The sequence below is a fragment of the Stegodyphus dumicola genome, chromosome 8, assembly GCF_044657685.1.
Source record: "Stegodyphus dumicola isolate Sdum_Otavi_A_Nest chromosome 8, ASM4465768v1".
NCBI lineage: Eukaryota > Metazoa > Arthropoda > Arachnida > Araneae > Eresidae > Stegodyphus > Stegodyphus dumicola.
The window spans coordinates 65939683-65966702 of NC_140775.1; the positions used below are offsets into that span (position 1 = coordinate 65939683).

A 27020-nucleotide genomic window follows, 5' to 3' on the forward strand; every position below is an offset into this window, starting at 1 on the left:
CCATCGAAACTAGTCGTGAAAAATTTGCAAATATAACGCTGATTTTTGTTGTTTGACCTCTAAAATAATGGTTTGGGTATTGTTTCAAATTATGTAGTCAAGCATTTAAAGCAAACTTCACAAGAAGATATTTAACTCATATCAGAAAAATAATTCGTAAGTCCAAGGAACATTATAGACGACAGACTGAAAGAAAAAATTCCTCATCAATTCAGAAAATGAATTAGGTAATTCAACTGAAAGTTGAATTAATTATTAAATGTTTCGTCAAATAATGTATCTGCGGATAGGACACCGAACACCAAAGATATAATAATATACTTCGAGATCTGAGGGTAAAAAAGGGTTGGAGTTCTGGCGTGATATAAAGCGGAAAAAAAAAGAGAGTATCTTGCAATTTATCTAAAAAATTAATTTAAGCAGAAGAAAAATTTGCAGCATTTTTCGTAAGGTCGCTGAGAACTGGTAATTCTGTCCGAGGTTCAAATCTCGCGAACGGGATGGCTACATGGACATTTTCATGGATTTCTCCATGTGTAACGTGTTTACAAGCTAGTTCTCCGCGAAGGTAACCCAAAGAATGTCCTTCGGTGTCCAAAGAATCTGTATTGTACGTAGGCGTTCTTTGGATAGCCCTCGAGGCTTTGTCATAATCACACAACGAAATCATTCGATGTCGTTAAAACCGGCTGTGAGCTATCTGCTGTCAGCGGTTTTACCGCTCGGACGCTGGTTGACTTGCAGTTTTGTTTTCTTGCAAAATTCTACCGCCTTGGCGACTTTCCAAATTTTCAAAACTGTTTGTTACGTATATCGCCAAACCTCATTATATTTTACAATATTTTAACTGCGTACTTACGTATTTTTAGCTGCTACTTCTTTTCTGTATATCTCAATGAGTAGAATCATATGCAATGTTTTTATGTTTTTAGAAAAATTGAGAACTAAAGGAAGACCTTCCTTGTAAATATCGGTCTTTTTAAAAGTAGGAGATAAACGCGTATGAAATATTGACGCCAAAAATGTCGCCAAACATTCAATACCGACTTTGAAAGAGTGGTAACATAATCGTGATGTTAAAACATGTATTTGAGTTATTTCTGTGAGAGTTAAATAATTTAATGTTGGACGTATGTATAAATAATAATATCATACCGTTTTGAAATTATTATGTTTTCTGATGTTTGAGATGGAAGATATTTCAGTAATACCAAAATTAGTTTTAAGCATGAAACTCTCAGAATCTGTAATGTGTTTATTAAATACATATAAGCGAAACATGCCACATAAGTTATACTTCATGCAACTGACCGCCTGAATCTATGTTAAATATTTGTGAACATCTGAAAGTAAGTATATGCACATTTCCTACAGACAAAAAAAAAAAAAAAAAAAAAAAAAAAAAAAAACTTTGTGTGCACCGTGTACTTGATCATAGTAGTAAAATGTAATATAGTAGAATAATTTACGAAGTTAAAACTGTATAGAAAGTGAATTTTCATTTTACGATTTTATTGTGTATTACGTGCTCGAAGTTTTTGTTCTTAATGCAAAAGCTAATTCATTCGCAGATCTTGAAACGACTGTAAAATAGTGTAAAATATTAATTGGAACTCTAAGTACACCTAACGTGTGTAGTTTCATATAAATTGGATATATTGTGTATTTGTTGCGAAACGTTTTTAGACATATAAGTACATTTTGTATTAAAAACCGATAGTGGAAAACCATGATATTGTATAGAACTGTGTATGAAAGTATTTGCATTTATGCAACAGCCATCATGAGCCAAATGTTTAATTATGAAATTTGTTTATGTATGTTACTGAGTTAACTAGCCTGAGTTAGACAACAATATTGTTTATGTATGTTACTGAGTTAGCTAACCTGAGTTAGACAACAATTTTAGGCTAGTAAAATGTCATATAAATCATAGGCTGTATATAAAAGGGAATATTTTTTAAAAAATATATTTTTATAAATGTGATAAAAATCTCATAAATAGTAAATGCATGCTAATGCACAAGTAGGCATTTCGTATGCAAAACAGTATATCAAGTTTATGTGCATTCATAACATATAATTTTAAAGAAAATCATGCATACCTTTCAGGAAGAGAAATCATTTGTATGTAATATCTGTTGCAGGACATGGCTAATCTTTAGAATATGGTAACAGGTAGTTTGGCGACATTTTGGTAAGGCTGATAAAAGTTACTAGCTAGGACTTTAACAATAATGAGAAGTACACAGTTCGAATCACAGATTATTTTGTCTCAGAGAAATGAGAGATTGACACATGTAATGTGACATTTTCCGGAAAATTCTGATCGTGATTTTAGCTAATAAGCACTTAGAAACAATTTCGCTGCTAAAGTGCAGAATTGCCCACTTATTTGTTTGGTGCTTTTTACAAGAGTAAGAAGAATTGGATTTTGTCAATTTTCTTTGACTTTTTAAAAGAAAATAGGTCGATGTGTACATAGATAAAGTCAAGAGTGTGCGCAATGCCATTTTTGTGCAATTCTGGGATGTTTTTTTAAGAGAAAATAGGTCGACGTGTACATGGATACCGTGTATGTGCAATTCTTAAAAACGCGGCAAGCAGACACTCTCAATTTCGCATCTAATCTTCGTCGTAATTAAGCATTTTTTTTCCGTAAAAGTTCTAGTATAAGCGTAATTCGGCTAGCAGATTGTTGGAAAAAATTTTGAGTGAAAAAAAAAAAAAACATGCCTTTACTTCGTGAATACAGAATAGAGTCCAAAACAAAACTAGCAGGTTGCTATAGCAGGGTTGGTCGCCAAATTTTCGCCAAAAATTCGCCAAGTTACCATAATGTAAAGATTCACCCAGGACATTTTCAGACAAGAGGACCTTGAACAGTCGTACATTTACTTCCACACATGTGTGTAACGTGTGACAAATCGTTTATACACTTGGCTGTTTTAAATGAACTTAAGTATACATATATGAATGCAGATCGTCATGATTGCATAGCATGTAATATGTCAGTTTGATCATCAAGGTAAATTAAAATACATATGCATATCCACACTGAGAAATCATATGTATGTGGTGTGTGCGACAAGTCGTATGTACGGTCAGATTCCTTACAAAAACATATTTGGGCCCATACATATGGCAAACGATATGAGTGTGATGTATGTGGCAAGCCATTTGTACATTGGTGCAACTTAAAATCACATATATGTAACTCATACAAGTGAGAAATCAGGGGGGAAGTGCAAAATCACCCGCTTATTTGGTGTGCTTTGTTTGGCACTTTTTACAAGAGTAAGAAGAATTGGATTTTTAATCAATTTCCTTTGACTTTTTAAGTAAAAATAGATCGATGTGTACATGGACAAAGTCAGTGCCGAGTTTGTGCAATTCTCTGATGTTTTTTTAAGTGAAAATAGGTTGATGTTTATATGGATACCGAGTTTGTGCAGTTCTTAAAAACGCGCCTAGCAGTGGGAGATTCTGCACTTTTCCCGAGAATCCATACTTCTGTGATGTATGCAGTAAGTCATTTGCAGAAAGAAGTACCTTAACAAAGCATGTACTTATTCACATAGATGGGAAACATTTTCTTTATGAAATTTGTAACAAATCATATTCTCGAAAGAGTACATTGAATAGGCATTTGGTAATCCATGCCAAGTAATCATTTGTACATCTAGAAACTTGATAAATGTATGCCGACTTGTATAATAAATGACTTTCATTGAAATGAAATACATAATGTATAGCTATGAGTAATAAAGCACATTATTGTATAAAGTACCTTTCAAAAGTATTTGAATATGCAGAGGTAGATTTATGGAGGCATATAAGTCACAAATGTAAGAGGCTTCCAAATGAATAATTAATTTTTCAAAAAATAGTTATCACACTCTGTGCTTAACTTAACAGTGATGAGCCCCCAAATTTAAAGTGAGATGGGCATCCCTCTTGAATCTGTCATCATGGATGCATTTAAAGGCTAATCTTTGGAATATGGTAACATGTAGTTTGGCGACATTTTGGTAAGGTGATAAAGGTTACTAGCTAGGACTTTAGCAGTGTACATCATGGATAAAGTCAAGAGTGTGCACAATGCCATTTTTGTGCAATTCTGGGATTTTTTTTAAGTGAAAATAGGTTGACGTGTACATCGATATCATGCATGTGCAGTTCTTAAAAACTTGGCAAGCAGTTTGTGATTCTGCACTTTCTCCCAATTTCGCACCTAATCTTCGTCATGATGAAGCACTTTTGTTCCATAAAAGTTCCAGCATAAGCATAATTCGGCTAGCAGATTGTTGGAAAAAAATGTTGAGTTAAAAAAAATATATATATATATGCTTTTACTTCGTGAAAACAAAATAGCGTACAAACAAAAACTAGCAGGGTTGGTCGCCAAATTTTCGCCAAAAAATCGCCAAGTTACCATAATCTAAAGATTAATCCATTTAAATATTGAAAATATTGTCAAAAAAGGAGTTTTATCTGATATTTGTATTTTCCTGTTCTTTTTATGCTACATCTTTTTTTCAAAAATAAAATGTTGAGCTTTGAAAATAGTGTTTTCACTTTAGTATAGGCAAATTCTGCCACTAAAGTGATCAGAAACTAATGAGACTGCAAATAAAAACATCAAATATTACACAGATTTATATTTTGCTTTGAAGCAGTAAAGCCTTTGCATTCTTTGATAAAACTTCAAAGAATTTGTATTATTTTGATGTTTTGGTTTAAGGAATATTAGAAATTTGTAAATAGTCCTTGATTTGGAAGAAGAAAGAGAAACCCAGTAGGAACTTTGGTGAAAGTGCAGAATCGCCCACTGCTTGGCGCTTTTTTAAGAATTGTACATATGCGGTATATATGTATACGTTGACCTATTTTCATTTAAAGAAACATCCCAGAATTGCACAAAAATTGCATTCACACTCTTGACTGTACCCATGTACATATCAACCTATTTTCTTTTAAAAGGTCAAAGAAAATTGACAAAAATCCAATTCTTACTCTTGTAAAAAGTGCCAAACAAATAAGTGGGCGGTTCTGCACTTTAGCCGAATTTTACATAACTTAGCAATTTAAAGTATGTAAGTTTTTGATATGTTAAAACATTATTTAGAATATCGCAGAATTCAAAAGGAAAGATAATTTGGGTTACCATCAAAGCTGTTTTGTAAAATAAAAATAGTATTGTAATAAACATTAAAAATAATCAAAGGCAAATTGCTTCCAAAATTTGCTGAACTTAATGAAAATTATACAGAATATCTTTCAATCTGGAGATATTAAATTAGCAATCTAGCAATCCTAATCAACTTTCTTTCAAAACATACGAGAAATATGAATTTCAAATACTGACAGAATCTTATATAAATTAGTTAGATAGTCAATTTATGAAGTGGAGCATATTTTAAAGAGTTTCAAAAACAAAACTTTGTTGTTCCTGTAGCAGAATATGGTTGAAGAGGGAATATTTGATATGAAAGGTTTTAAATTCATTTGGAGTCAAGCTCTGGTACTTCTTGAAGTAAAATCATCGTTCTATAAACTCCAAGGTGACCTCCTGTAATTTAATTTACTATTTAACTGTTTATTATTAATTTAACATATTTTTAGCCCAAAGGAGCAGTTTGCCCAGAAGGGCTATTAATTTCGTTTTGTCATTTTGTGTTTGCTCACTTTTTGCACTATAAATGGTGTTTCATTTTTCAAATTCTTGCCACCAAATATTAGAGCCCTGCATTATATTTAAAACAAATAAATAATGCAGAATTTGCAATGGTACCTAGAGACAACAAATTTTGAATAACATAGTCCTCCACTTGAATATGGGCTTCTGGAGGCTGAAATTTGGAATTTTTTTAATAATCTATTTCATATTTTGTAAAACGTTAATGAATTTTTGATTTATAAACTATGATTTCAAGGCGAGCAATGGCAACACTGTGGAGGAAAAAATATCTTTATCTCCAGCGTGCGAGACTGTGTATCGGAAATTCTAAAGGTATGCTGTTTTAAATGTTTTGTGATACTGCTGTTGAACTGAATATTATAGTTTAAGTGCAAAGAACATGGCATTTAATAAATAAAGGTAACACATAAAAACGTAAAAAAAAAAAAAAAAAACACATTGGCACCACTTTGGGCATAATAGGAAATCTGAAGACTTCAAATTTGTTTCTTTAATTCTGTATTCATTTCCTTAAAATTTTGTTAATTTTTTTTGCTATTTATTACTTTATTCATCTAAGTTTGATTACCTTGCTTAATGGTCTTCCATATGGCTCCAGCCAGGGGCATAGCTAGAGGGGGGCATTTGTTCCCGGGCGCAGAATCCAAGGGGCGGCAAACTGATGTCATGACATTTTAGAATTAAATGTTTTCCGTCCTTGGCAAGCAGTAGGGGGGCACGAAATCTTCAGTTGTCCCTGGGCGCTGAAAACCCTAGCTACGACTCTGGCTCCAGCACTTCTAATTTTGGAAATAACCCCCTGTGATATCAAGTCATATGTGGTTTGTGAAAATTATAATCGTAAGTATATTGATGGTATAGTGGAGCAGTGAAATGAGGCTGGCCTATATGCATAGGATTGACAAAGCATAGCTTAATATGAATAAAATCAGCACCAGAACAAGTTTGATATAGTGTATGACCATACTTTCTAATTATCCATACCCTTTTGAAAAGTTACAAAAAAGTGTTCATGAGACAAAGTAGTATGTGGCCAAAATAGTTGTATAGCAATCCACCATGTCATACAAAAATTATTTACATGGCAACTCAGGTATATGCAGGGCACTTGTTTGTTTTGTGTGATGTGTTATATGGAAGTTGTACTGAGCCAAATTCGTTTAATTTTTAAATTATTAGTTGTTCAATTTAAAGCGAAGACATATTGCTGTATATATAAAAGAAACAACAGAAAAAAAAGATTTCTTGAGAAAGGTAAGTTATTCTTTTAAAATTTTATTGATTGATTGCTCTAGTTTGGAATTCGTAATGCACCACTGTTGCCTTATAAATTAGCTTGGTTAAAAAAAAAAAAAAATGTTTGTGTATTGTCTGCAAAGTCATCAGTGAGCTGGTGATTTTCGGAAAGGGAATTTGCGGATAATCAGAAAGTACCATATTCTTATAATGATGTAATAATAAATAAGAGTATTATACATATTTTTCATCTGCACAGTGTCATCATGAGCATATGTTTGGCATCGGGATAGATCATAGTAAAATATTTGATGAGACTTATAATTTGCAATTGTGCATAATTGAAAAGGAAAGTGCTCAGATTATTATTTTAGGTTACCTGGATAAAAAATGTTCATAACACCATTCCATAAACATATCAGCGAGATATGTTGTAAATTAAATATATTTTTAAATATACTAATTAGATATCAAATGGAAAAAGATAAATGCTCTCTAAAAAGAATGCATTTATTGCTATTAAATCACTTGCACCTAACACTCAGTTTGTTTAGTGGGTGTAGAAACTGTATTTGAACCAAATGGTGCTGTGTGCACCTGAATTCCTTTGAGTAGTTCAGAACATTGCTGACTGTGAAAGATGTAACACGAACGCAAAACACTAACTAAAGTTATGTGCGTTTCTTTATTGTAAATGTATTTAATTGTGTTGTCAATAAAGTAGGATAAAATGACAAAAAGAGAGAATCAATGCTGCGTCTGACAGGTAAGCAAAATTTCTTTATTATTTGATTTGAATATTGAGTTTTAGAATTATTTAGCGAACGCGACAAAGAATGTGTATGCGTATTTACAGTAGGCATCAGGTTTGAAAAATTAATCGTGATCCTTTGATTTGCCAATTAGTAGTATTGTGAGAAGTGGTTTTCACATGGATTCGTGTGGTCACATACAACCTCAATTAAAATCCTTGTGTTAAGCAAACACTTACAAGGTTAATGAATAATGTAGTTTAACTGCAGTAAGTGTATTCATGAGCACAGCATATATGTGCAGTTGAGATCAAATTATTTACTAAGCAGAATGGATGTACAGTCATCCCTCGCTACTTTGCGGTTTATTTATCGTGGTATCAGTACATCGCGGATTGTTCAAAAATATTCATCAAAAATTCAAAATTGAGGAATTATAATGCAAAAGTCACCCGCATAGCAGTAGAAGGTAGGGAGTGTCCACACAATTCAAAATCCACTTCTCTGATTGGCTGGCTAGCATCCTGCCATTTCATATCCCTACTGACTCAGAAAACTCACAAGCTGATTGGCCTAGACATATCCCCCACCTCTGCGCTCACACCCAGCGAAGATGACTGCGCTCATTCAAATCAATGTTTAAATAAAGTGAACACACTGATTAAGTGCCACTCGAACCCCCTATCCGACAAGGAACTTGTCGACATGACAAGATTGCTGATTGAGGAAGGAGAGGAGGTAGCTGACGACGGTAAGACAACAAAGCTGAAGAACATGGCCTTACCTTTGGAAAACCTGCAAGAGCTGTGAAACAAAGGGCCCAAGAAATCGATGACAATATTGTCAGATCCGTAAAATTCAATAACTGTATTGACGATGTAATGGCATTGTACAAGGGCAGATCTTTGCTCGGAAGAAATAACAACAGTCACAACTTCCCTTCAAGATGTTCCTTGTGCGCCGAAAACGTTCTGCAGAAGCTCCTCCTGCAGCTACCCCAGCTCTATCTGAAGCTGCCCTTGATGATCTAGTGCCCCTAGCACCTGACGATGGCGCAAAATACAGAATGCCTTTTTAATCCCATCAAATTGACAGGCTCTTTTTCTTATGCAGTTTAGCATTCAATATGATTTGTGCTGATTCATTTTGCTTTGCATTGATTCATCTCTTTCAAATAGTGTTGTTGTAGACGATCCATTTTTCATTACCAGTGATAATTGGTTTTACAAAGGGGTTCATTGCATTTAACTGATTTTTTTTTCCCTCAATTCTCGTGGAACCCAAATATTGAGCTTCTTTAAAAGACGTGCTTTTCAGTTGCTGTGTAAGATCAGATTAAGCTTTTAGCAATCTCTTGCACAATTGTGTGACAATTCAATTCAGTTATGGCTTTAATTTTTATCATCATTAATTTAAAACGGTCAGCCAAAACATTTGTCAAGTGAAAAAATCTCATCATCCTCAAGCGAAAAATCTCCCGAAAGAAATGTTTTAAATCGGTTTTGACACATGCATTCTGTATAGCAATCAACACCATAAATTTCACATATATCTTTGTGAGCCTCAACTGCTTTTTTGCCTTTATGAAAATAAAAAAAAGTAAATTATGTACAAAATATTTAATTTAACACCCCATGTTCGAATTGACTTTAAACTTATAGTTGTAAATAAAAATACACAGAATTTGTTTCTGTAGCAACCTAAATGTGTCAGCTGCCAAATCTGAAAAGAAAAAAATTTAAAGATTAATAGAAGACTAACAAAACAAATTTAATGCTATCTGTTTGTTCAAACTAAAATTATTTTCTTGCCTTTTGGCAAGAAAAAATATTGCATAAGCACTCCTCTGGTGCTTATGTAATATTTAAATTTTAATATTAGTTGTCTATCTTTGACTATTACTTTAATTAAAACCATTTTGTATGATGAAAAAAATCATTAAATAACTCAGTAATTACTTTAATTCTGGCTTAGGTAATTAAATGTTTACAAATATTTCTAGTTCAGAGATTTTCATACTTCCTGAATATCCACATTCTCCCAGAAAATCGACAACATTGGCAACTAATTTTTCAGTAAGCTAAGATGCAAAAGACTGCCATTTAAAAAAAATTGTTGTATAAAACTGCAGCAATTGAGGTTAAAAATGCAAGATGCATCCATAATGAAACACTTATCTTCCCACCTCCACTGTTCTCCCCATGTACACAGCAATCTGTTTTAGCTTCAAAAAGATCAAAGAATTCCAGAAATTTGGTATCATGCTCAACTTGATACTGCTGTATGCTGTCATTCTCTCCATGTATACAGCAATCTCTTTTTCGCTTAAAGACATCAGAGAATTGAACGTACTTGGCATTGCACATATTGTTGTTTTCCATGTACACAACAGTTTGTTTTCATTTAAAAAAATCATCGGAGAATTGCATAGATTTGGCATTGGTACACAAATTTTGATTCTGAAAATTTATTCATTTATGAAGTACAACTTCATAGAGTGCATTGTATTCTCTACTGTTAAGCAAAATATCATATTTAAAGGAATGCATTATTTCATTTTCATCAGCGACCAAACTCCACTGTCCCATTACAATTGTTTATCTTGTCAGGGAAAAAAAGTCAGTGTGCAGCAAAAACTAACACTAATGAATGTCATCAGTGTGAAATAACGAACATTAATGATCAGCACTCATCTGGTGCTTATGCATGTATGCTTGGGTTATCACATAATTATTGTATTTTGGCAGCATAGTGCTTTGCCTAGTGAATAGACTTTCCATGCAGATAATCAGAAAATACTAATATTTTTAAATATAACACACAAATCTTTTGTATTTTTATAAACATTTCTTTTCAGATTTGAAAAGAGACATGTGAGAAGGTTCTGATTTTGTTGCTGTGGAGATTAGCACAAAACTCCTTAGAAGATATATGAAATGAAAAAAAAAAGTGTATCTGTGAGTATATACATGACATCAAGAGTTATTGAGGCTGTTTGCTCATATTTTAGACAATTTTCATCTCAATTGCAGAAATATTTTACCTAAAATTTTTATGTTTTAAATGTTCTGTTTGATAACCCTTATTCTTCACTATTTTTATACATCACAATTTGCAAGACAAAGCCTTTAAAGAGGTATTTTATTTCATTGCTCTTGAACAGCTTTCCAAAGTCTAAGGAGGTTGTAGGTTGTTTTTAAAGGTTGTAGGTTGTCTCTTTTTAAAAGTCCAAAAGCTCAAAAACACGTTGGTGATAGATTAAAAGGTTTAGTATGGATATGAGTAAAGGGTTAGGGCCTTGATACCCATTTTTGTTCCATTTTTTTCCGTGAAATTAATAGTAGATTTTCATGTGTGGCTGCTTTCTTTGTCTTGATGCAGTTCTACTGATTATCACACTGTCAGTAAAGAGAAGGTATTTCAGATTTGAAAATTGGGAATAAAATATGTTCTTGATAACATGTAGAGTTGATCTTAACATTTTTCTCCACTCTATTTATTTTTAATTTGCCGTTTTATGAAAAACCAACAACAATCATAAATCCCTTAGAAAAATTTATATTTTAAGATTTTTTCTCCTCAGTGATGATAATAAATGGATCTCTTTCTTTGCAGTCATTTAAGTACTCCCAAGATTCGTCTTTTGTGGGTTCGCAAGATTTGTCATTTTACTGTTTTTGTCCATATAAACATTTCTTGGTACTTATGTATTAATGCCACTGCAGCTGCAGATTTTTCGACTTTTAAGTGCTGCCAATCTACATCTAAAATTTTTGTGACAAATCATAAATTTAAATACTTTATTTAAATGAAAAAATCAAAACACTTTATTTAAAATCAAAGTAGTCAGTCAGATTTCGGTGGAAAGTGGGCTGATAGAGTTTAACATAGATTCAAAACAGTCTCTGTTTTCTTTGACATGATGCTGTCACCATATGAACTCTGCTAAATAAAATTCTAAATGATGTCTTACTGTCCTCCTATGTCTCTTGTTCCTCCATTTAGCACTGCCCCACATTCTCTCAACTGTTTGTGTATAAATTCCTGTATCAGGATCAATAAAATTGTATTTATGATTAACTTTAGCATGTAGGAATCCTTCTTTTTTATTCTATTTGTTTGGAAACCTTTTCAACTGTCAGAATAAATTGTGTTACCATCTGCAATGTTTTCAATAATTTTATTAAGAAGGTTGGAGTTACTTCTATTAAGAACAGTGACAATAAATCCAAAAGATAACTGCACACGAACAACAGGACTGTTCTTTATTGGTGCATCAGCACAACTTTTGCTGCGGTGGCGTTAATACTTAAGTACTCATTTCTCATAAAGAATTTTGCAGTGTGTTCTGCAGTCAGCAACATGTTGTGGAGAAAGACAATGCATATTATGTTTTTTTTTTTTTTTTTTTTTGTCTTTATAAGATTCAAATCCGCACTAATCACTTTTTGCAGTTGACACTGACCATTTTAATGATTTTGCATCTGTCCTTTGACTTGACAGATTTTCTTTTAGCATGAAAGATCTTGCTTTTGCAACATTTGAAACATTCCGTTTTTTTTTTTTTTTTTTTTCCCTTTTATACATATTTGGAACAATTTTTCCACTTGAAGCTAAATTTTGAGCACTCTAGAGCTAGAAAATTATGCTTGTGATTAGTGTGCCATTTTATGTTTATTGAAACATATTCTTTAATTTTATGTGTTTAAGTATATGGGACCTCTAAGAAAAAACTTGTTTTATAGCTTTAAAAGAGGTTATTAAAATCCTTTAAGTGAACTTTTTCATTATGGGGCCACAATGCATGCCAGACAGCTTTTATCTAGAAATAGATCAACATTGCTTGCTGGCCACTGTTGAGTTAAGTGTGTTTTCTATATTGTAATGTATTTGGGTACTCTCGAATTATCCACCCAACTCTCCCTCAAACCTGGCAGTTGTTGATGACTAATTGTTTGCCAAGCTAACATGTAAAAACATAGCTACTTTTTAAATTGGCAGTGTGGGGAAAATTTTATAAACAACAGCAAAATTAAAATCATAATCAACATCATAATAAAACACTAAAAATTACACAAAAGAGCAGCAAATTAACTAAATTGAAAATACAGCGAACATCCATAATAAAATACCAAACTTTTTTCTGTCCATGTGCACAATGTCTGTATTACCTTGAAAAAGAAAAAAAAAACAAAAAAAACTAGAGTATTGCAGAATTTTTCGCATTACAGAGGAAATAGGCACTGCGTGTACATATTGACCTATTTTAACTTGAAAAAAAAAAAAAAAAAAAAAAAAAAACCAGAGAATTGCACAAATTAACTTCATCGAATGTGTATTTCTACACCCTCTATTACTAGGCAGAATACCAGTTTTCTGAAAAAAAAAAAAAAAAAAAAAAGCAGCAACTTTCTTTTTCATTACCAGGCAAACTCTTCATTGATTCGTTTTAAAATAATATAAAAAAAGTCTCCATACACTAATCACAACAAACAGAAGCTACTGTGGCTATCAAATTTCAGAACTGCACGTATTACCATCACCACCAATATGTATAGTGGCATTATGCGCTGCTATAATGGGCTCAATCATTGTCAATGAAATATTTTCATAAAATTCTGGCTTGCTTACTTTTTTGACACTGCCTTGCCTGATGATTCTTGTCAGTGTTGGACAGATAGTAAGATAGCATACCCTTTTCTGTTCTTGTTCCAATGCAAATATTGCCAATAAAGTTTTTAAAGTGTGATATTCTATTTTATTTTCTGTGTATTGAAATAAGTGGCTTGAAATGTATTTCTTTGGCTCAAAAAGTATTTTACATAGTTAAAATGAGCTGATAATGAGAATATGCTTTTTTTTTTTTGCTGGAAATTTTAAATTAGCATGCATATCTTTTCAGAAAAAATTGTTTGCACATGTTATTCTGTAACAAGAACTAATTAAAAATTTCTTTTAACCAAGTAAAAACAAATTAATTTTATATAGCACTCATGAAATATATACACACACTGGCCAATGAATTAGAAACCATTTAGATTTTCCATTTAAATGTATGCTAGAGATGAAGTATGCAATTTTTTTTGTAATGTGGGTTACACATAGTTATAATGCTAATTTAAGTAAGGTGTAAGGCTACTTTTCGTGATGAATGAAGTAAAATGGGAAAAACGAATGATCTTTCACCATTCGAAAAAGTGCTTATTATTGGTGCCCGTTTAGCAGGGCCTCAATTTTGAAGACAGCAAATCTCACTAGGTTCTCAAAAGCAGCCATATCAAAGGTTTTCAGAAGTTGGAATCAGAAGCCACAGTCCTTCTTTAGTCTTTTGATGTTTGATGGAGATTAAATGTTTCATATGTATCACATATTTTGTCATGATCTTTTTGAACTAAACTGTATTGAAAATAAGTAATACATTTGTTTTTCTCAATTGGCTATTTGAAGCTTTTAGATTAAATTTTTATGTCAAATGTAGTTATAATGTTAGGTATTATGTCAGTGGGTCAAGAATGGATTGCAAAATTTGTAGTATGGTAATTCAGAAATCAAACAACAAAAATCAGCGTTATATTTACAAAGTTTTCACAGGACTAGTTTCGATGGTTTTACCGAACCACCATCTTCAGCTGCAAAACCGCAAATGAACAAGATAGGAAATAATGATTAGATAAGATAAGAAAGCCTGGACAAGAATAAGCAAGTAGTGCCATCTGTTGGTAAAACCAGAACTAAAACATAGTTTGGCCAATGTAAATTAAACCACACTGGCAAGGAATCCTATAAATACCCCAGGAATTCATATCCGGAATGGGGTCCTTGAGTATGGAACTCGGAATTTTATTGATGGGAGAATAAACAACCCGAAAGTTAAATTTCTGCAAAATATGTGCAACTTTATAGCTAATTGATGGAAAAAAGGGAATGACAACAGAATTTTTATAATCTCCTAAAACAAGATTGTGCCTTTTAGTATGTTGAGATGAGAATTTTTTAACTGCTTGATTAATAATGTTGGGTGGAAAGCCCCTATCAATAGCTATTGCTTTTAAATACTTTAGTTCTTCATCAAGGGCTAGTTTAGAGGAGCAAACATGAAGAGCACGGAAAACATAGGAATAAAATGAAGCTAACTTTTGTTTAGTCGGATGACATGATTTAAAGTGAGGTGGAAGGCAAACCGATGAAGGTTTACGGTAAACCGTAGTACTGAAGTTGGATGTGTTACGTGTGACCAGAATGTCGAGAAACGGAAGAGAATTGCAAGTCTCAAGTTCAAAAGTGAACTGAATAGCAGGATCAATAGAATTCATTGTTGAAAGAACTTTATTTAAATCATCTTTATTACCTTCAAAAAGAGTAAAAGTATCGTCTACGTAGCGGAACCATGCCGGGAAGTTTAAAGTTTCAAACAATTTTGATTCATAATAATGCATGTAGATATCAGCCAGGATGGGACTGAGGGGGCTTCCCATGGCTAATCCCTCAGTTGGCTTGTAATATTTATTTTGGAAAACAAAATGTGTTTGTTTCAAACAGAGTTGAGTGAGAGAAATTAGCTCATCAATTTCGATGCAAGAGAAATGAAATTCGCAAAGTCTGGTTTCTAGACATCTTAATGCACCCTCCACTGGGACATTGGTGAATAATGATTTTACATCAAAAGAAACCATGAGTAAACTACTAGGAGAAATGTTTTTAACTTTTTTTACAAACTCTATTGAATTTTTTATGGTATAAATGTTATTGTCTAATAGAGTTGAAAATCTAGAAACTAAATATTTAACTAATGGATACGAGGCAGTACCTAAATTTGATACAATAGGGCGGAAAGGAATACCACTTTTATGAATTTTGGGAAGAGCATATAATCTGGCACAATTCGCAACAGATGCGATAAGTGAATGTTTTAAGTTGGCTGAAATGATTTGTGAAGATTTGATCGCAGTTTTTATTTTTGACAAATCCGAAGGTGAAGGATCTTTAGGGATCGGATTATATGGTCCTTTGTTTAAGAGTTTAGTGACACCATCGATGTAAGTGGTCCTATCCATGACGACTATCTGGCCACCTTTGTCGGCCTTTGAAATAATAATATCCGGGTTAGAATGAATTTCACGCAATGTAGCTCTTTCTCTCGCAGTTAGATTTGGTTTCAAAGGTTTATTATTGAATTTCACATTATGAGCAATAAGATGCCTAATCATTTCTTTCTGTGAATCTGAAACTTTACTGAACTTGAAAGCTTTTTCGATAGGAGCTAAAATCTTTGGAATCGAGGATTTACAGGTTTGTGAGAAGTTAAAATTATATTTTAGAATTCTCTCTTGTTCTTCTGAAAGACTAACATTAGAAATATTACCTATTGGCTTGATGTGTACAATGGGAAGATTTTTTGAACTACTTGAACTGGAAGATTGTAAAAGAAGTTTTTCGAATTTAACTGCAAGGGTGTTTTTATGACGGTTAACTGCATTCTCCGTTCTAGACCAAGACTTTTGTTCAAGGGCAGTAAATTTTGAATATGATTTAGCGAGTTCCAGATGAAGCTTATAGAGTTCACGTTCAATTTTTGACAATTGTTGACGTGTATCCCTTATGACGGACCGAAGTAAGGCAAGCTTGCAATTTAACAGAATTCTTGAAACGCGACTCGAAGGTTTTTGATTAGATTTGATTTGAATAAAATTGGGGATCAATTTTCTCAATTTACATTTAAGTAAAAAGTCAAGATGATTCAGGAATTTTTGCCGTTGCAGGCGTAATTTAGTGAAACGATTAACGGATGAAGGCATGATAAACAATACAGAAAATCAAACTAAATTAACTAAACAATAATAAAGCACACACAAAACAGCAGAAAAATCCCTCACTGAAATTAATAGAAAACAAAACGTTTGTAAGCAAAATGCATGAAATCACACAAGCAAAGCACAATATCCAAATATACAAAATATAAACATAACTTGAAAATTGCAAAAAAGTACTTACCGAAACTCATGCAATCACAAAATGGCGGCCACATCACGTGGAAAAAAGAAAGCAAAAAGTAAGCCTGTTTGGGGCTTCTATAATTAAGACACAATAACACGCCGAATAAATACTAATTCAGAAATCAAACAACAAAAATCAGCGTTATATTTACAAAGTTTTCACAGGACTAGTTTCGATGGTTTTACCGAACCACCATCTTCAGCTGCAAAACCGCAAATGAACCAGATAGGAAATAATGATTAGATAAGATAAGAAAGCCTGGACAAGAATAAGCAAGTGGCGCCATCTGTTGGTAAAACCAGAACAAAAACATAATTTCTTTAAAGGCCGAAGGCAAATTTGGATTAGAACTAGGATCGTTAACTAGAACAGAAAGATTTTTATGAATGTGAAATGCCTCTAGAAAATCCAGTTCTCCAATGGAAGATGTTTTTTGAATAATTTTGGCAGCAGAAAAACTGAAAGTGTGGTTTTCGGACCAACAATGTTGAGCAACAGAAGACTTCTGTGTTTCCTTTTTTCTAACATATGCCTCATGTTCCTTGACGCGAAATTTTAAGGCTCTCTTAGTTTGGCCAATGTAAATTAAACCACACTGGCAAGGAATCCTATAAATACTCCAGGAATTCCTATAAATACCCAGGAAGATGATTTAAATAAAGTTCTTTCAACAATGAATTCTATTGATCCTGCTATTCAGTTCACTTTTGAACTTGACTTGCAATTCTCTTCCGTTTCTCGACATTCTGGTCACACGTAACACATCCAACTTCAGTACTACGGTTTACCGTAAACCTTCATCGGTTTGCCTTCCACCACACTTTAAATCATGTCTTCCGACTAAACAAAAGTTAGCTTCATTTTATTCCTATGTTTTCCGTGCTCTTCAAGTTTGCTCCTCCAAACTAGCCCTTGATGAAGAACTAAATTATTTAAAAGCAATAGCTATTGACAGGGGCTTTCCACCCAACATTATTAATCAAGCAGTTAAAAAATTCTCATCTCAACACACTAAAAGGCACACTCTTGTTTTAGGAGATTATAAAAATTCTGTTGTCATTCCCTTCTTTCCATCAATCAGCTATAAAGTTGCACATATTTTGCAGAAATTTAACTTTCGGGTTGTTTATTCTCCCATCAATAAAATTCCGAGTTCCATACTCAAGGACCCCATTCCGGATATGAATTCCTGGGGTATTTATAGGATTCCTTGCCAGTGTGGTTTAATTTCCATTGACCAAACTAAGAGAGCCTTAAAATTTCGCGTCAAGGAACATGAGGCATATGTTAGTGTGGTGGAAGGCAAACCGATGAAGGTTTACGGTAAACCGTAGTACTGAAGTTGGATGTGTTACGTGTGACCAGAATGTCGAGAAACGGAAGAGAATTGCAAGTCAAGTTCAAAAGTGAACTGAATAGCAGGATCAATAGAATTCATTGTTGAAAGAACTTTATTTAAATCATCTTCCTGGGTATTTATAGGAATTCCTGGAGTATTTATAGGATTCCTTGCCAGTGTGGTTTAATTTACATTGGCCAAACTAAGAGAGCCTTAAAATTTCGCGTCAAGGAACATGAGGCATATGTTAGAAAAAAGGAAACACAGAAGTCTTCTGTTGCTCAACATTGTTGGTCCGAAAACCACACTTTCAGTTTTTCTGCTGCCAAAATTATTCAAAAAACATCTTCCATTGGAGAACTGGATTTTCTAGAGGCATTTCACATTCATAAAAATCTTTCTGTTTTAGTTAACGATCCTAATTCCAATCCAAATTTGCCTTCGGCCTTTAAAGAAATTATGTTTTAGTTCTGGTTTTACCAACAGATGGCGCTACTTGCTTATTATTGTCCAGGCTTTCTTATCTTATCTAATCATTATTTCCTATCTTGTTCATTTGCGGTTTTGCAGCTGAAGATGGTGGTTCGGTAAAACCATCGAAACTAGTCCTGTGAAAACTTTGTAAATATAACGCTGATTTTTGTTGTTTGATTTCTGAATTAGTATTTATTCGGCGTGTTATTGTGTCTTAATTGTAGTATGGTCTTAAATCCAGAAAATATCACTAATGATTGTGAGGAAAGTGACAAAGAGGTTTTTAATCCTTTGATGTGCGGTGGTCACTCCTTGAAACCACCAATTTTAGAATTTTTTTCTCCTCTTCTTTCCAAAATTTTTGAGTGAAAATCAATTGATTGCAGAATGACTGCAGAATCATAGGTCTTAGTACTTCAAATCAAATGCCTTTTAAAATTCATTTTAAATGAGACAAAATAACTTCCTTTTGTTAATAAAACAACTTTAAATTTCAAAAGTTATTCATCGCACATCATGATTTCTATCATAAACAATAAAAAATTGCAGTAATTAAGCATATATATATATATATGTATATGCAGATATATATATATATATAAACCCTCTATATGTATGGCATTTGCTATGTGGTTTCAAGGTGCAACCACTTAGCCGCTAGAGCATTGTGTCACAATGCTCACAATCCTCTAGAGGCTCTATGGTTGCAGCTTGAAACCACTGCTCTTCACAATAGTGTTTGCTTGCTTTTCAAATAGGGATGTTTATTTTTACCCAGGTATAGATAAGGGGTTTGAAACCACAGAGTTATTTTATTACTAAACAATACATGCACCTGCCTAGTAAAAAGGTATTTCTTTTCCAGAGACTTTTCTCTGACCTCAACACACTTTGTCATGATAGAGCTAGTATTGTGATTTTATAAATTATTTCATATGGTTTAAAATTAATGTAAATATACTTTGCTATAATTAAAAATAGAAATCGTGTAAAGCTTTATTTAAATTAAATATACTTTCTGATGAAATACGAATGAAATGAGTATGAATGGGAAACAAATGATCTGTACCAAAGGCAAAAAGACCAAGTTCCCCAAATTAACATTAAAAAAAAAAAAAAAAAAAAAAAAAAAACACAAATTTTATGTGCCAGATGAAAAGAAACTGAATAGCGCTGGACATATGCCAGTGAAATTTAGATCCAGGCAGTGTACATTTTGTACCACAAGGAAGAAACCTCATAGAGCAAGATTATATGTGCGAAACGTGGAATGTGAGTCTAAGCATGTGCCAAAAACAGGCTTTGAATAGTGTCACAAAAGAATGTATTCTTTGGAAAAAAAAAAAAAAAAAACAATTAAGAAAAAAAAAAAATGATTCCCCCCCTCTTTATTTTACCGAGTTTTTTTTAAATCCATTTATCTGGACGTCCTTATTATGTAGGTACTTATATTTTCACTGTTATAAAAAAATTACATTAATGTTTATTTTTTCTGACTATTTACTTTGTAAAATAATGTAAATATATATATATATATATAATGCAATCCTTACATACACTTTTTTTAAAATTCGTAAATTTTGTTATTTATTGGAAACGTGCATGGGAAAAGGTAAGTTTTTTTTTTTCCTTTTACTTTAGTAAGTTTCAAAGTTCTAGACACGTGGTGGTTTCACAGTGTGACCACCAACCACAGAACAATGGGCGAGAGTAGATTTTTTTTAATTCATATATTATTTGTCTTTATGATCATAATATTCAATTTCTATTTGTAGTTAAAAAAATTATAAAAATAATATCGCATGCATCAAAGGGTTAAGAGTGGGAGCTCTTGACATGGCAATTACAGGATTTTGTAATTGAAAAAAAAGAGAAGTTTATCTATAATATTTAAGGCAAAGTATTAAAAAATAAATAATAAATAAAAACAGCTTAAACAACTTGCTTTAAAAAAATGTTTAATAAAGTAGAAAAATTAATATTAAGCATTTTTTGAAACTTTCAATCCCCTTAAGATCATAAATGCTTCATTATTTCAAAAATAACTATTTTATATTTTTAATTTTATAATTTATACATGTTATCTTACTAAATTTAAACTGATGATCAAATATCTGAAGTCCCAACAATGTCAGATCTCAGACTTTGTACTGTATTACATGCACATTCAGATTTCGAATAAAAAATTTCTTTAAATTTTGGTATCTATTATTGCCACACTCTTTGACTGTTATTATAATGAAAACTATTTTATGTTGTGCCTGAGGAAAGCACATTAAATAATCGATTAGTTACTTTAATTGAAGATTTGATCATTAATTTTTTTTTAATATTTGTAGTTTCTTTTCAGATTTCAAGACAGACTAATGCCATGAATTATTTGCCATGCATATGCAGATTAAGAAGCCTTAGATGAAAGAGGAAGTGAAAGTATTTCTCACCTGTACGGATTTACATGAAAGCAAAGACAATTGGAAATAAAGTCTGGAAGTGATTTTGAGTATCAACCAATCAGAATTTTTTGTATGTTATTTCGTATCTTCAAAAATTATTTTGAGGAATACATGAGCACTGAAACAAAAGAACGGCCACTTTCATGTGGCATATGCTGCCAGCCATTTCTAGAGCAATATAATTTAGATGCACATGTGTGTACTTGCACATTAAAGAAGGAAAAATGTAATGTATGTGGCAAGTCATTTTCATGCCAAGCTAGATTAAATAGTCATATGGTTATGCATACACATTCAAAACCTCATAAGTGTGACACATGTAATAAATCATTTAGCACTAAAGGTAATTTAAAAGCTCATATGCTTATCCACACAGGTGAGAAACCATTTGAATGTGATAAATGTAACAAATCATTTAGCACAAAAGGTAACTTTAATGCTCATTTGGTTGTCCACACGGGTGAGAAACCATTTGAATGTGGTATGTGTAATAAATCCTTTAACCGTCAGGCTAGTTTAATCAGACATGTACGTTATTGGCATACAGGAGAGAAACCATATGAGTGTGATGTATGTAACAAATCATTTGCTGAGCAACATTATTTGAAAGCTCATATGTATACTCATACAGCTAATACACCATATCAGTGTAACATATGTAATAAGTCATTTCTTTATCAGTATGTGTTAAGTAGACATATGTTAATACATACAGGTACGAAACTTTTTATGTGTGACACTTGTAGCAAATCATTTAACGACAAACGGAACTTTAAAGCCCATTTACTTATCCATGCTGGTGAAAAGCCTTATATGTGTGATATATGTAGCAAATCATATTACCGTCAGTCTAGTTTAGTCAGGCATGTGCGTACCCATACGAAAGAAAAACCATACATTTGTGATGTATGTAATAAATCTTTTCCACAGATGCAGAACTTAAAAATACATATGTTTACCCATACAGGTAAGAAGCCATATGAATGTAATGTATGTAACAAAACATTTCCATGCAAGTCTAAACTAAACAGCCATATACATACAGGTCAGAAACTTTACAAGTGTGACACATGTAGCAAATCATTTAGGCGGAAAGCTAACTTTAAAATTCATTTGCTTATTCATACAGAAAATAAGTATGTCAAGGCACTACATAAGTGTGATGCATGTACGAAATCATTTAAATATCAGTCTAGTTTAATAACTCATCAACGTAGCCATATGGGAGAGAAACCATATGAGTGTTCTATATGTAATAAAAGATTTTCACATGCAGATTCTTTTAGGAAGCATCTGCGTATTCATACTGGTGAGAAACCTTATATGTGTAATTTATGTAACAGATCATTTACACGAAAATATATTTTGGACAAACACATGTGTATTTGCAAATATTAGGAAACTTTCTGTGTGTGTTATTTGGAGCTAGAAATTTGCATATAGCGGAAGCTTATTTACCTATCCTTATTAGGAGCTACAAAACTTTTCATCTAAGATATGTAGGATTTTTTAAAATTTTTATTGTTTATTTTGTGTAACAATGATAAACCTAATAAAATAGTCAAGTGGTTAAAATTTTGAAGCTCTGGCAAGTCAGTGCAGTTTCTATCCAGTTTGCGACAGTAAGCAATCATTTTCATCTAAGTGTGCATCCAGAATGTTTCAACAAATCTGAGGTGTAAAAATTCTACAGTGCTGATATCAAGCACTGAGTTTAGATTGTGCATTATGATTTATTTTGTTATTAAGGTTCAATAAATGTTTAGCTGTGTTACAAAACCAGTTATCAATAAAACCAAGTAAATTTCTTAAAAAGGGGACATAAATGATAAGTGAATGAATAGGGTGGTTAGGAGGATTTCTTGATATGTAATATAAATATGGGCTAGTTTTTTCTCACAAAGTTTTCTATAAAGCTGTACTTTTCCATTTATTTTTAGAACAAGTTAATTAGAAATTTTATGCTATAAAAAGGCTGCAGAGAATTTTACATTAAAGAGGCATTTCTAACTCTATTTTGCTATTCCAGCTGATTTTTGTCTATATGTAAGTTACATACATCGACACATTATCACTAACTTAGAAGTGAATCAATTTAGTACTAGTGTTATTAGTCAATTTTAATTGTCTCGAAAATTTGAGATAGTTTCATTTGGTTACATTAATGTATAAAGCATTTTCTTTGGCATAAGTAAATTTTTTTATACTGATACATAAATTCTTTACTGAATGTAATTCTAGATAGTTTCCACATTACAAATGGTTTACAAATGTTATGTATTTGTCATATTATTATGAAAGTCTTAAATTAGTAACTGTCGATTAACAAAAGAAATCCAAAAATGATTTTTACTTTTTCTGAAGACAGCTGATGAGCAAAAGTGTAAGGTTAAGTGTTTGTTGTATTGCATAAAATTCTGGATAATTGTGATTACTATGCAAATTTATGGCAGTTTTCAAAGTTTCTAAATTACCTGCAAAGAACTGAATAGGAAAAATATATGTTAGTGAAATTTTATTTGTATCTTCTTACTAAATTTAGATACATTTCTAAAACTGCATCCTTTACTGTTTTTCATTAAAAAGCTTTCAAATTTTGCTTTAAGCATTCGATGTTAGGTAATTTTTTCTTCTAATTCATGTTGTGAAGTATTCTATCAAATACAAACCATATAGAATTTGGATTCAAGAAAAACTGTTTTTGGTTTCACTTCTCATTTTCTTCTATTTATGTGGTTTATGTATTTAATCACATTATTATTCCTCTTGTTGTTACTTTAGGTTTTTATGAATTGTTTGGTTTAATGTGATAGGTTTCTCGCCCTCTTGTAGATGTGGAAACATTCAAAACACATTCCTGTGTGAATTAAAGAAATTACTTCTTATTACCATTTCAGCTTATAAGAGGTTTCACATAAATCTGTAAAACATGAAAACCTGCATTACAATCTATAGGTGTAAATGAATGTTTGCTTGTTTGTCTTTTATAGAAATTTGCATTTTAATTCCTATTTTTATGAAACTTGCCACACTGGACCTTCAAGACTGGAGCAAGGTCACTGTCTAAATAAAAATTTTTCAATAACCAGTCCATGAGGTCTGGTTATTGATAAATATTTATTAGGCAGTGCATGCATGCAAATATTTTATGCTAATTTAAAGGACTTTTGATTAAAGATATAGTGATTTAAAAGCTTTGCGTTGCCACTCTGGAAAGCATAAGATATGTATGTTTCAAAGTTAATCAGAAAACTTGGCGATGTAAAAAAATTGTATTGCCGTTCAGGAGAATGCAATTATATTAATTTGTTTCAAATTTAATACACAAATTCAGCTATTTTAAGGGCAATATGTTGCCGCTGCTCAAATTGATGTATTTTTAAAATGTGTTATTGTTTAGCAAAGCGTAAAATATTTAATTTTCACATATTAACATGCATGCATTAACATGTTATTACATCACACACACATTTTTAGCTTTTTAAAAGTGAATTTGTAACAGTCGTCACAAAGCATTACTTTCCCTGTGAAATCAATTATGCCACCAAAACAAAAATCAATTGCTGCTCGATCCACACCTCAAGCATGAATGAAAAAGGTATCACAAGCTTCAGAAACAAGAGTAAGAGGAAGCAAGACTGGAAAGCATTTGAATGTGCACTGCTCAAAACCCATTGGAATGAAACAATGTGTGAAGGAAGACTGAGAAATGGTCTATTACACACTGCTGAAGCCCATTTGTCTGAAACGCATGAGCAAAGGGAAGCAAGACTGGAAAACTTTTGAGTATCCAGACAAACACTGCATGTTGATTTAAATCTTGATGCATTTCATTGCAATGATAATTATGATTACAGTCATCATCCAAGTGTGGTCGTTGTAGAGATGGAGAAATTATGCATGTATTGCAGAGCCCTCAAATTTAAGAATGAAGCACCAAGACTGTGCTGCATGAGTAGAAAAGTGGAAATACTCTGCACCAGATAGAAAACAAATATTGTGTAGACAAAAGCACTTCATAAACAGATTTAAAACATAAACACTTTCTTTCCTTTAAGTAGCATTACAACTCTCCTTTAAGTAGCATTACAACTCATGTTGGGTGACAGCCATGTGTACAGATATGCCCTTCGTATTTAAACGTTTGCAGCTTCTGGTGAGACTCGCAATTGCAGTGACCATCAACAAAGCACAGAAACAATCGCTACGGGTTGATGGACTAAATTTTGAAAATCTCTGCTTTTTTCATGGGCAGCTATGTGGGGTGTGCTCATGTGTCGAAAAAAAACCTACCTATTTATTCATGTGTGCACCAGATGGAAAAACAAAACAAAAAAAAAAAAAAAAAAAAAATTATATATCCAAAAGCACTTTGATAAACATAATTAAACACTTTCTTTCCTTTAAGCAGCATTGCAGTGCATGCCGAGTAACAGCTAGTTTAACAATATTCTTAAAATTCTTAAGTTTCTTACAGGTCAGAAGTTTTTGAATTAAGCAAATTAGATGGTAGTTCGGATTGTAACAAGGAAATTCTGAAAATGTAATAAGTAGTTGTAGAAGCTATCTTAGAATCTCACGAACAAGATATGAGAAAGGATAATATGATGGCACTAGTTTAGATGTGTGATATATATTGTGGAAAATTGGTAAATGATAAGTTCAAACAATTTCTTTGTGCAAATTGTGTTATCCAAGAATGTCATTATTCAGTAGATTTTGAATATTTGTTATTTAACAAAATACGTTTTTAAATAGTAAGTTTCCTTTTGTTTTGGGGGCAGGGCTTATCAGTTTCAGGAGTGCAAAAATTAAAGTATATTGATAAAATATTTTTAAACTTAACTAAAACCCTTATTTCACTTTATTATAGAAGCTGATGTTATTTTATTTTTGCATAATGTCTAACAACAGTAGAGAAAATAATATTCATCCAAAATTAGCAGTAGTATCTGAAAACTGTACATTGCTTACTTGTTTGTCTAATTGCGACAGTAAAATACACAAGGGCTGTCTACCTAAGGGTGCTTTTGTGGATGAGTTTTTAAGATAAGCACATTCATGTTCAGGTTAAATATGAGAAAAACTGCAGAGAAGCCTACTTGAACCTAGGGTGGACCACCAGTATTCAATCTTATCCACTCAGCAATTGGAAAACATATGGATAGTATAATGAAAACCAATGCATGTGATCATGCAAATAAAGAACTATCAGTATATGCAATGCAATGGATGCAATAGTGATGATGATACAGATCAATAGATACTGATGAGGTGTCATATATATATTGGTATTTAATTGAAGTATTTCAGTGAATAGTTTATTGCTATTCAGAAATTTTTTATACTAATCTTGAATGTATTGCAGTTCATTCTATGTGTGTGTGTTTATTGCTGCATTTACATGAAAATAACATCCATCTTTTCTGCTGTATTTTTGGTTCTAAAATTTGGTTGTGTCTTCAATCAGGTATTTTAATAAATGAAGCTGCAAAATTGAAGGATAGAGTTGAATCGTACCATATAGCAGATATGAAGAAAGTGTGGCATTTTGACCTCTTAAATGCTGCTCGTGTTGTAAAAAGCAGAAGTTTTATTTTTGAATATATTCTAGACACTTTTTTTTTTTAACAATCAGCTATTTTATCTTTAAAATTATAATATTTCAATTTTAAATTATACACCATTTTAGCAGCTACTGTAACAAAAGCATTTTTAGAGTAATCAGGCCGCAGAAAAAGCAATTGCATCTTGTATGATGTAATCAGAAATCTTACTGAATGACATATAAATAATATCTTTAGTTGTAATTTGCTTTGAAAGAATGAGACATAATGTAATTATTCAGTTTGCATTTAATGAATTAATTAAATGATTTTGTGGTAGTATCCATCTCTGCATGGTGATTCTGTCATTAATTATGTATGGAAAATAAATTAATATTCTTTTTAGCCAAAGTCTTGTTAAGTTGACAGTCTATTTTAAATATTTTCGTATACTGAGTTGCAGTTTTACTGCAATGCCCTTTCACATTTTACTTATTTTAGTGTTATAAAATTTGGTTGATTCTG

General features: G+C 32.1%; 1 protein-coding gene across 7 annotated transcripts; it reads left to right on the plus strand.

The window, feature by feature from the left end:
* LOC118196168 (uncharacterized) lies at window positions 1-27020 on the plus strand. 7 transcript variants are annotated; one of them, XM_085821928.1, is made up of 3 exons: window positions 1-227; window positions 10547-10646; window positions 20847-27020. In XM_085821928.1, the coding sequence occupies exon 3, from the start codon at window positions 21022-21024 to the stop codon at window positions 22345-22347; it is 1326 nt and encodes a 441-aa protein (XP_085678054.1). In that variant the 5' UTR covers window positions 1-227; window positions 10547-10646; window positions 20847-21021; the 3' UTR covers window positions 22348-27020. The 7 variants fall into 7 exon arrangements, with proteins under 7 accessions (XP_085678054.1, XP_085678055.1, XP_085678053.1 ...); XM_085821929.1 differs by lacking the exon at window positions 1-227 and adding an exon at window positions 558-1130 and having other exon boundaries at window positions 20836-27020; XM_085821927.1 differs by lacking the exon at window positions 1-227 and adding an exon at window positions 565-1130.

Coding starts and splice junctions, on each gene's coding strand:
- LOC118196168 (XM_085821928.1), top strand. CDS start 21,022: ATGTTATTTCGTATCTTCAAAAATTATTTTGAGGAATACATGAGCACT.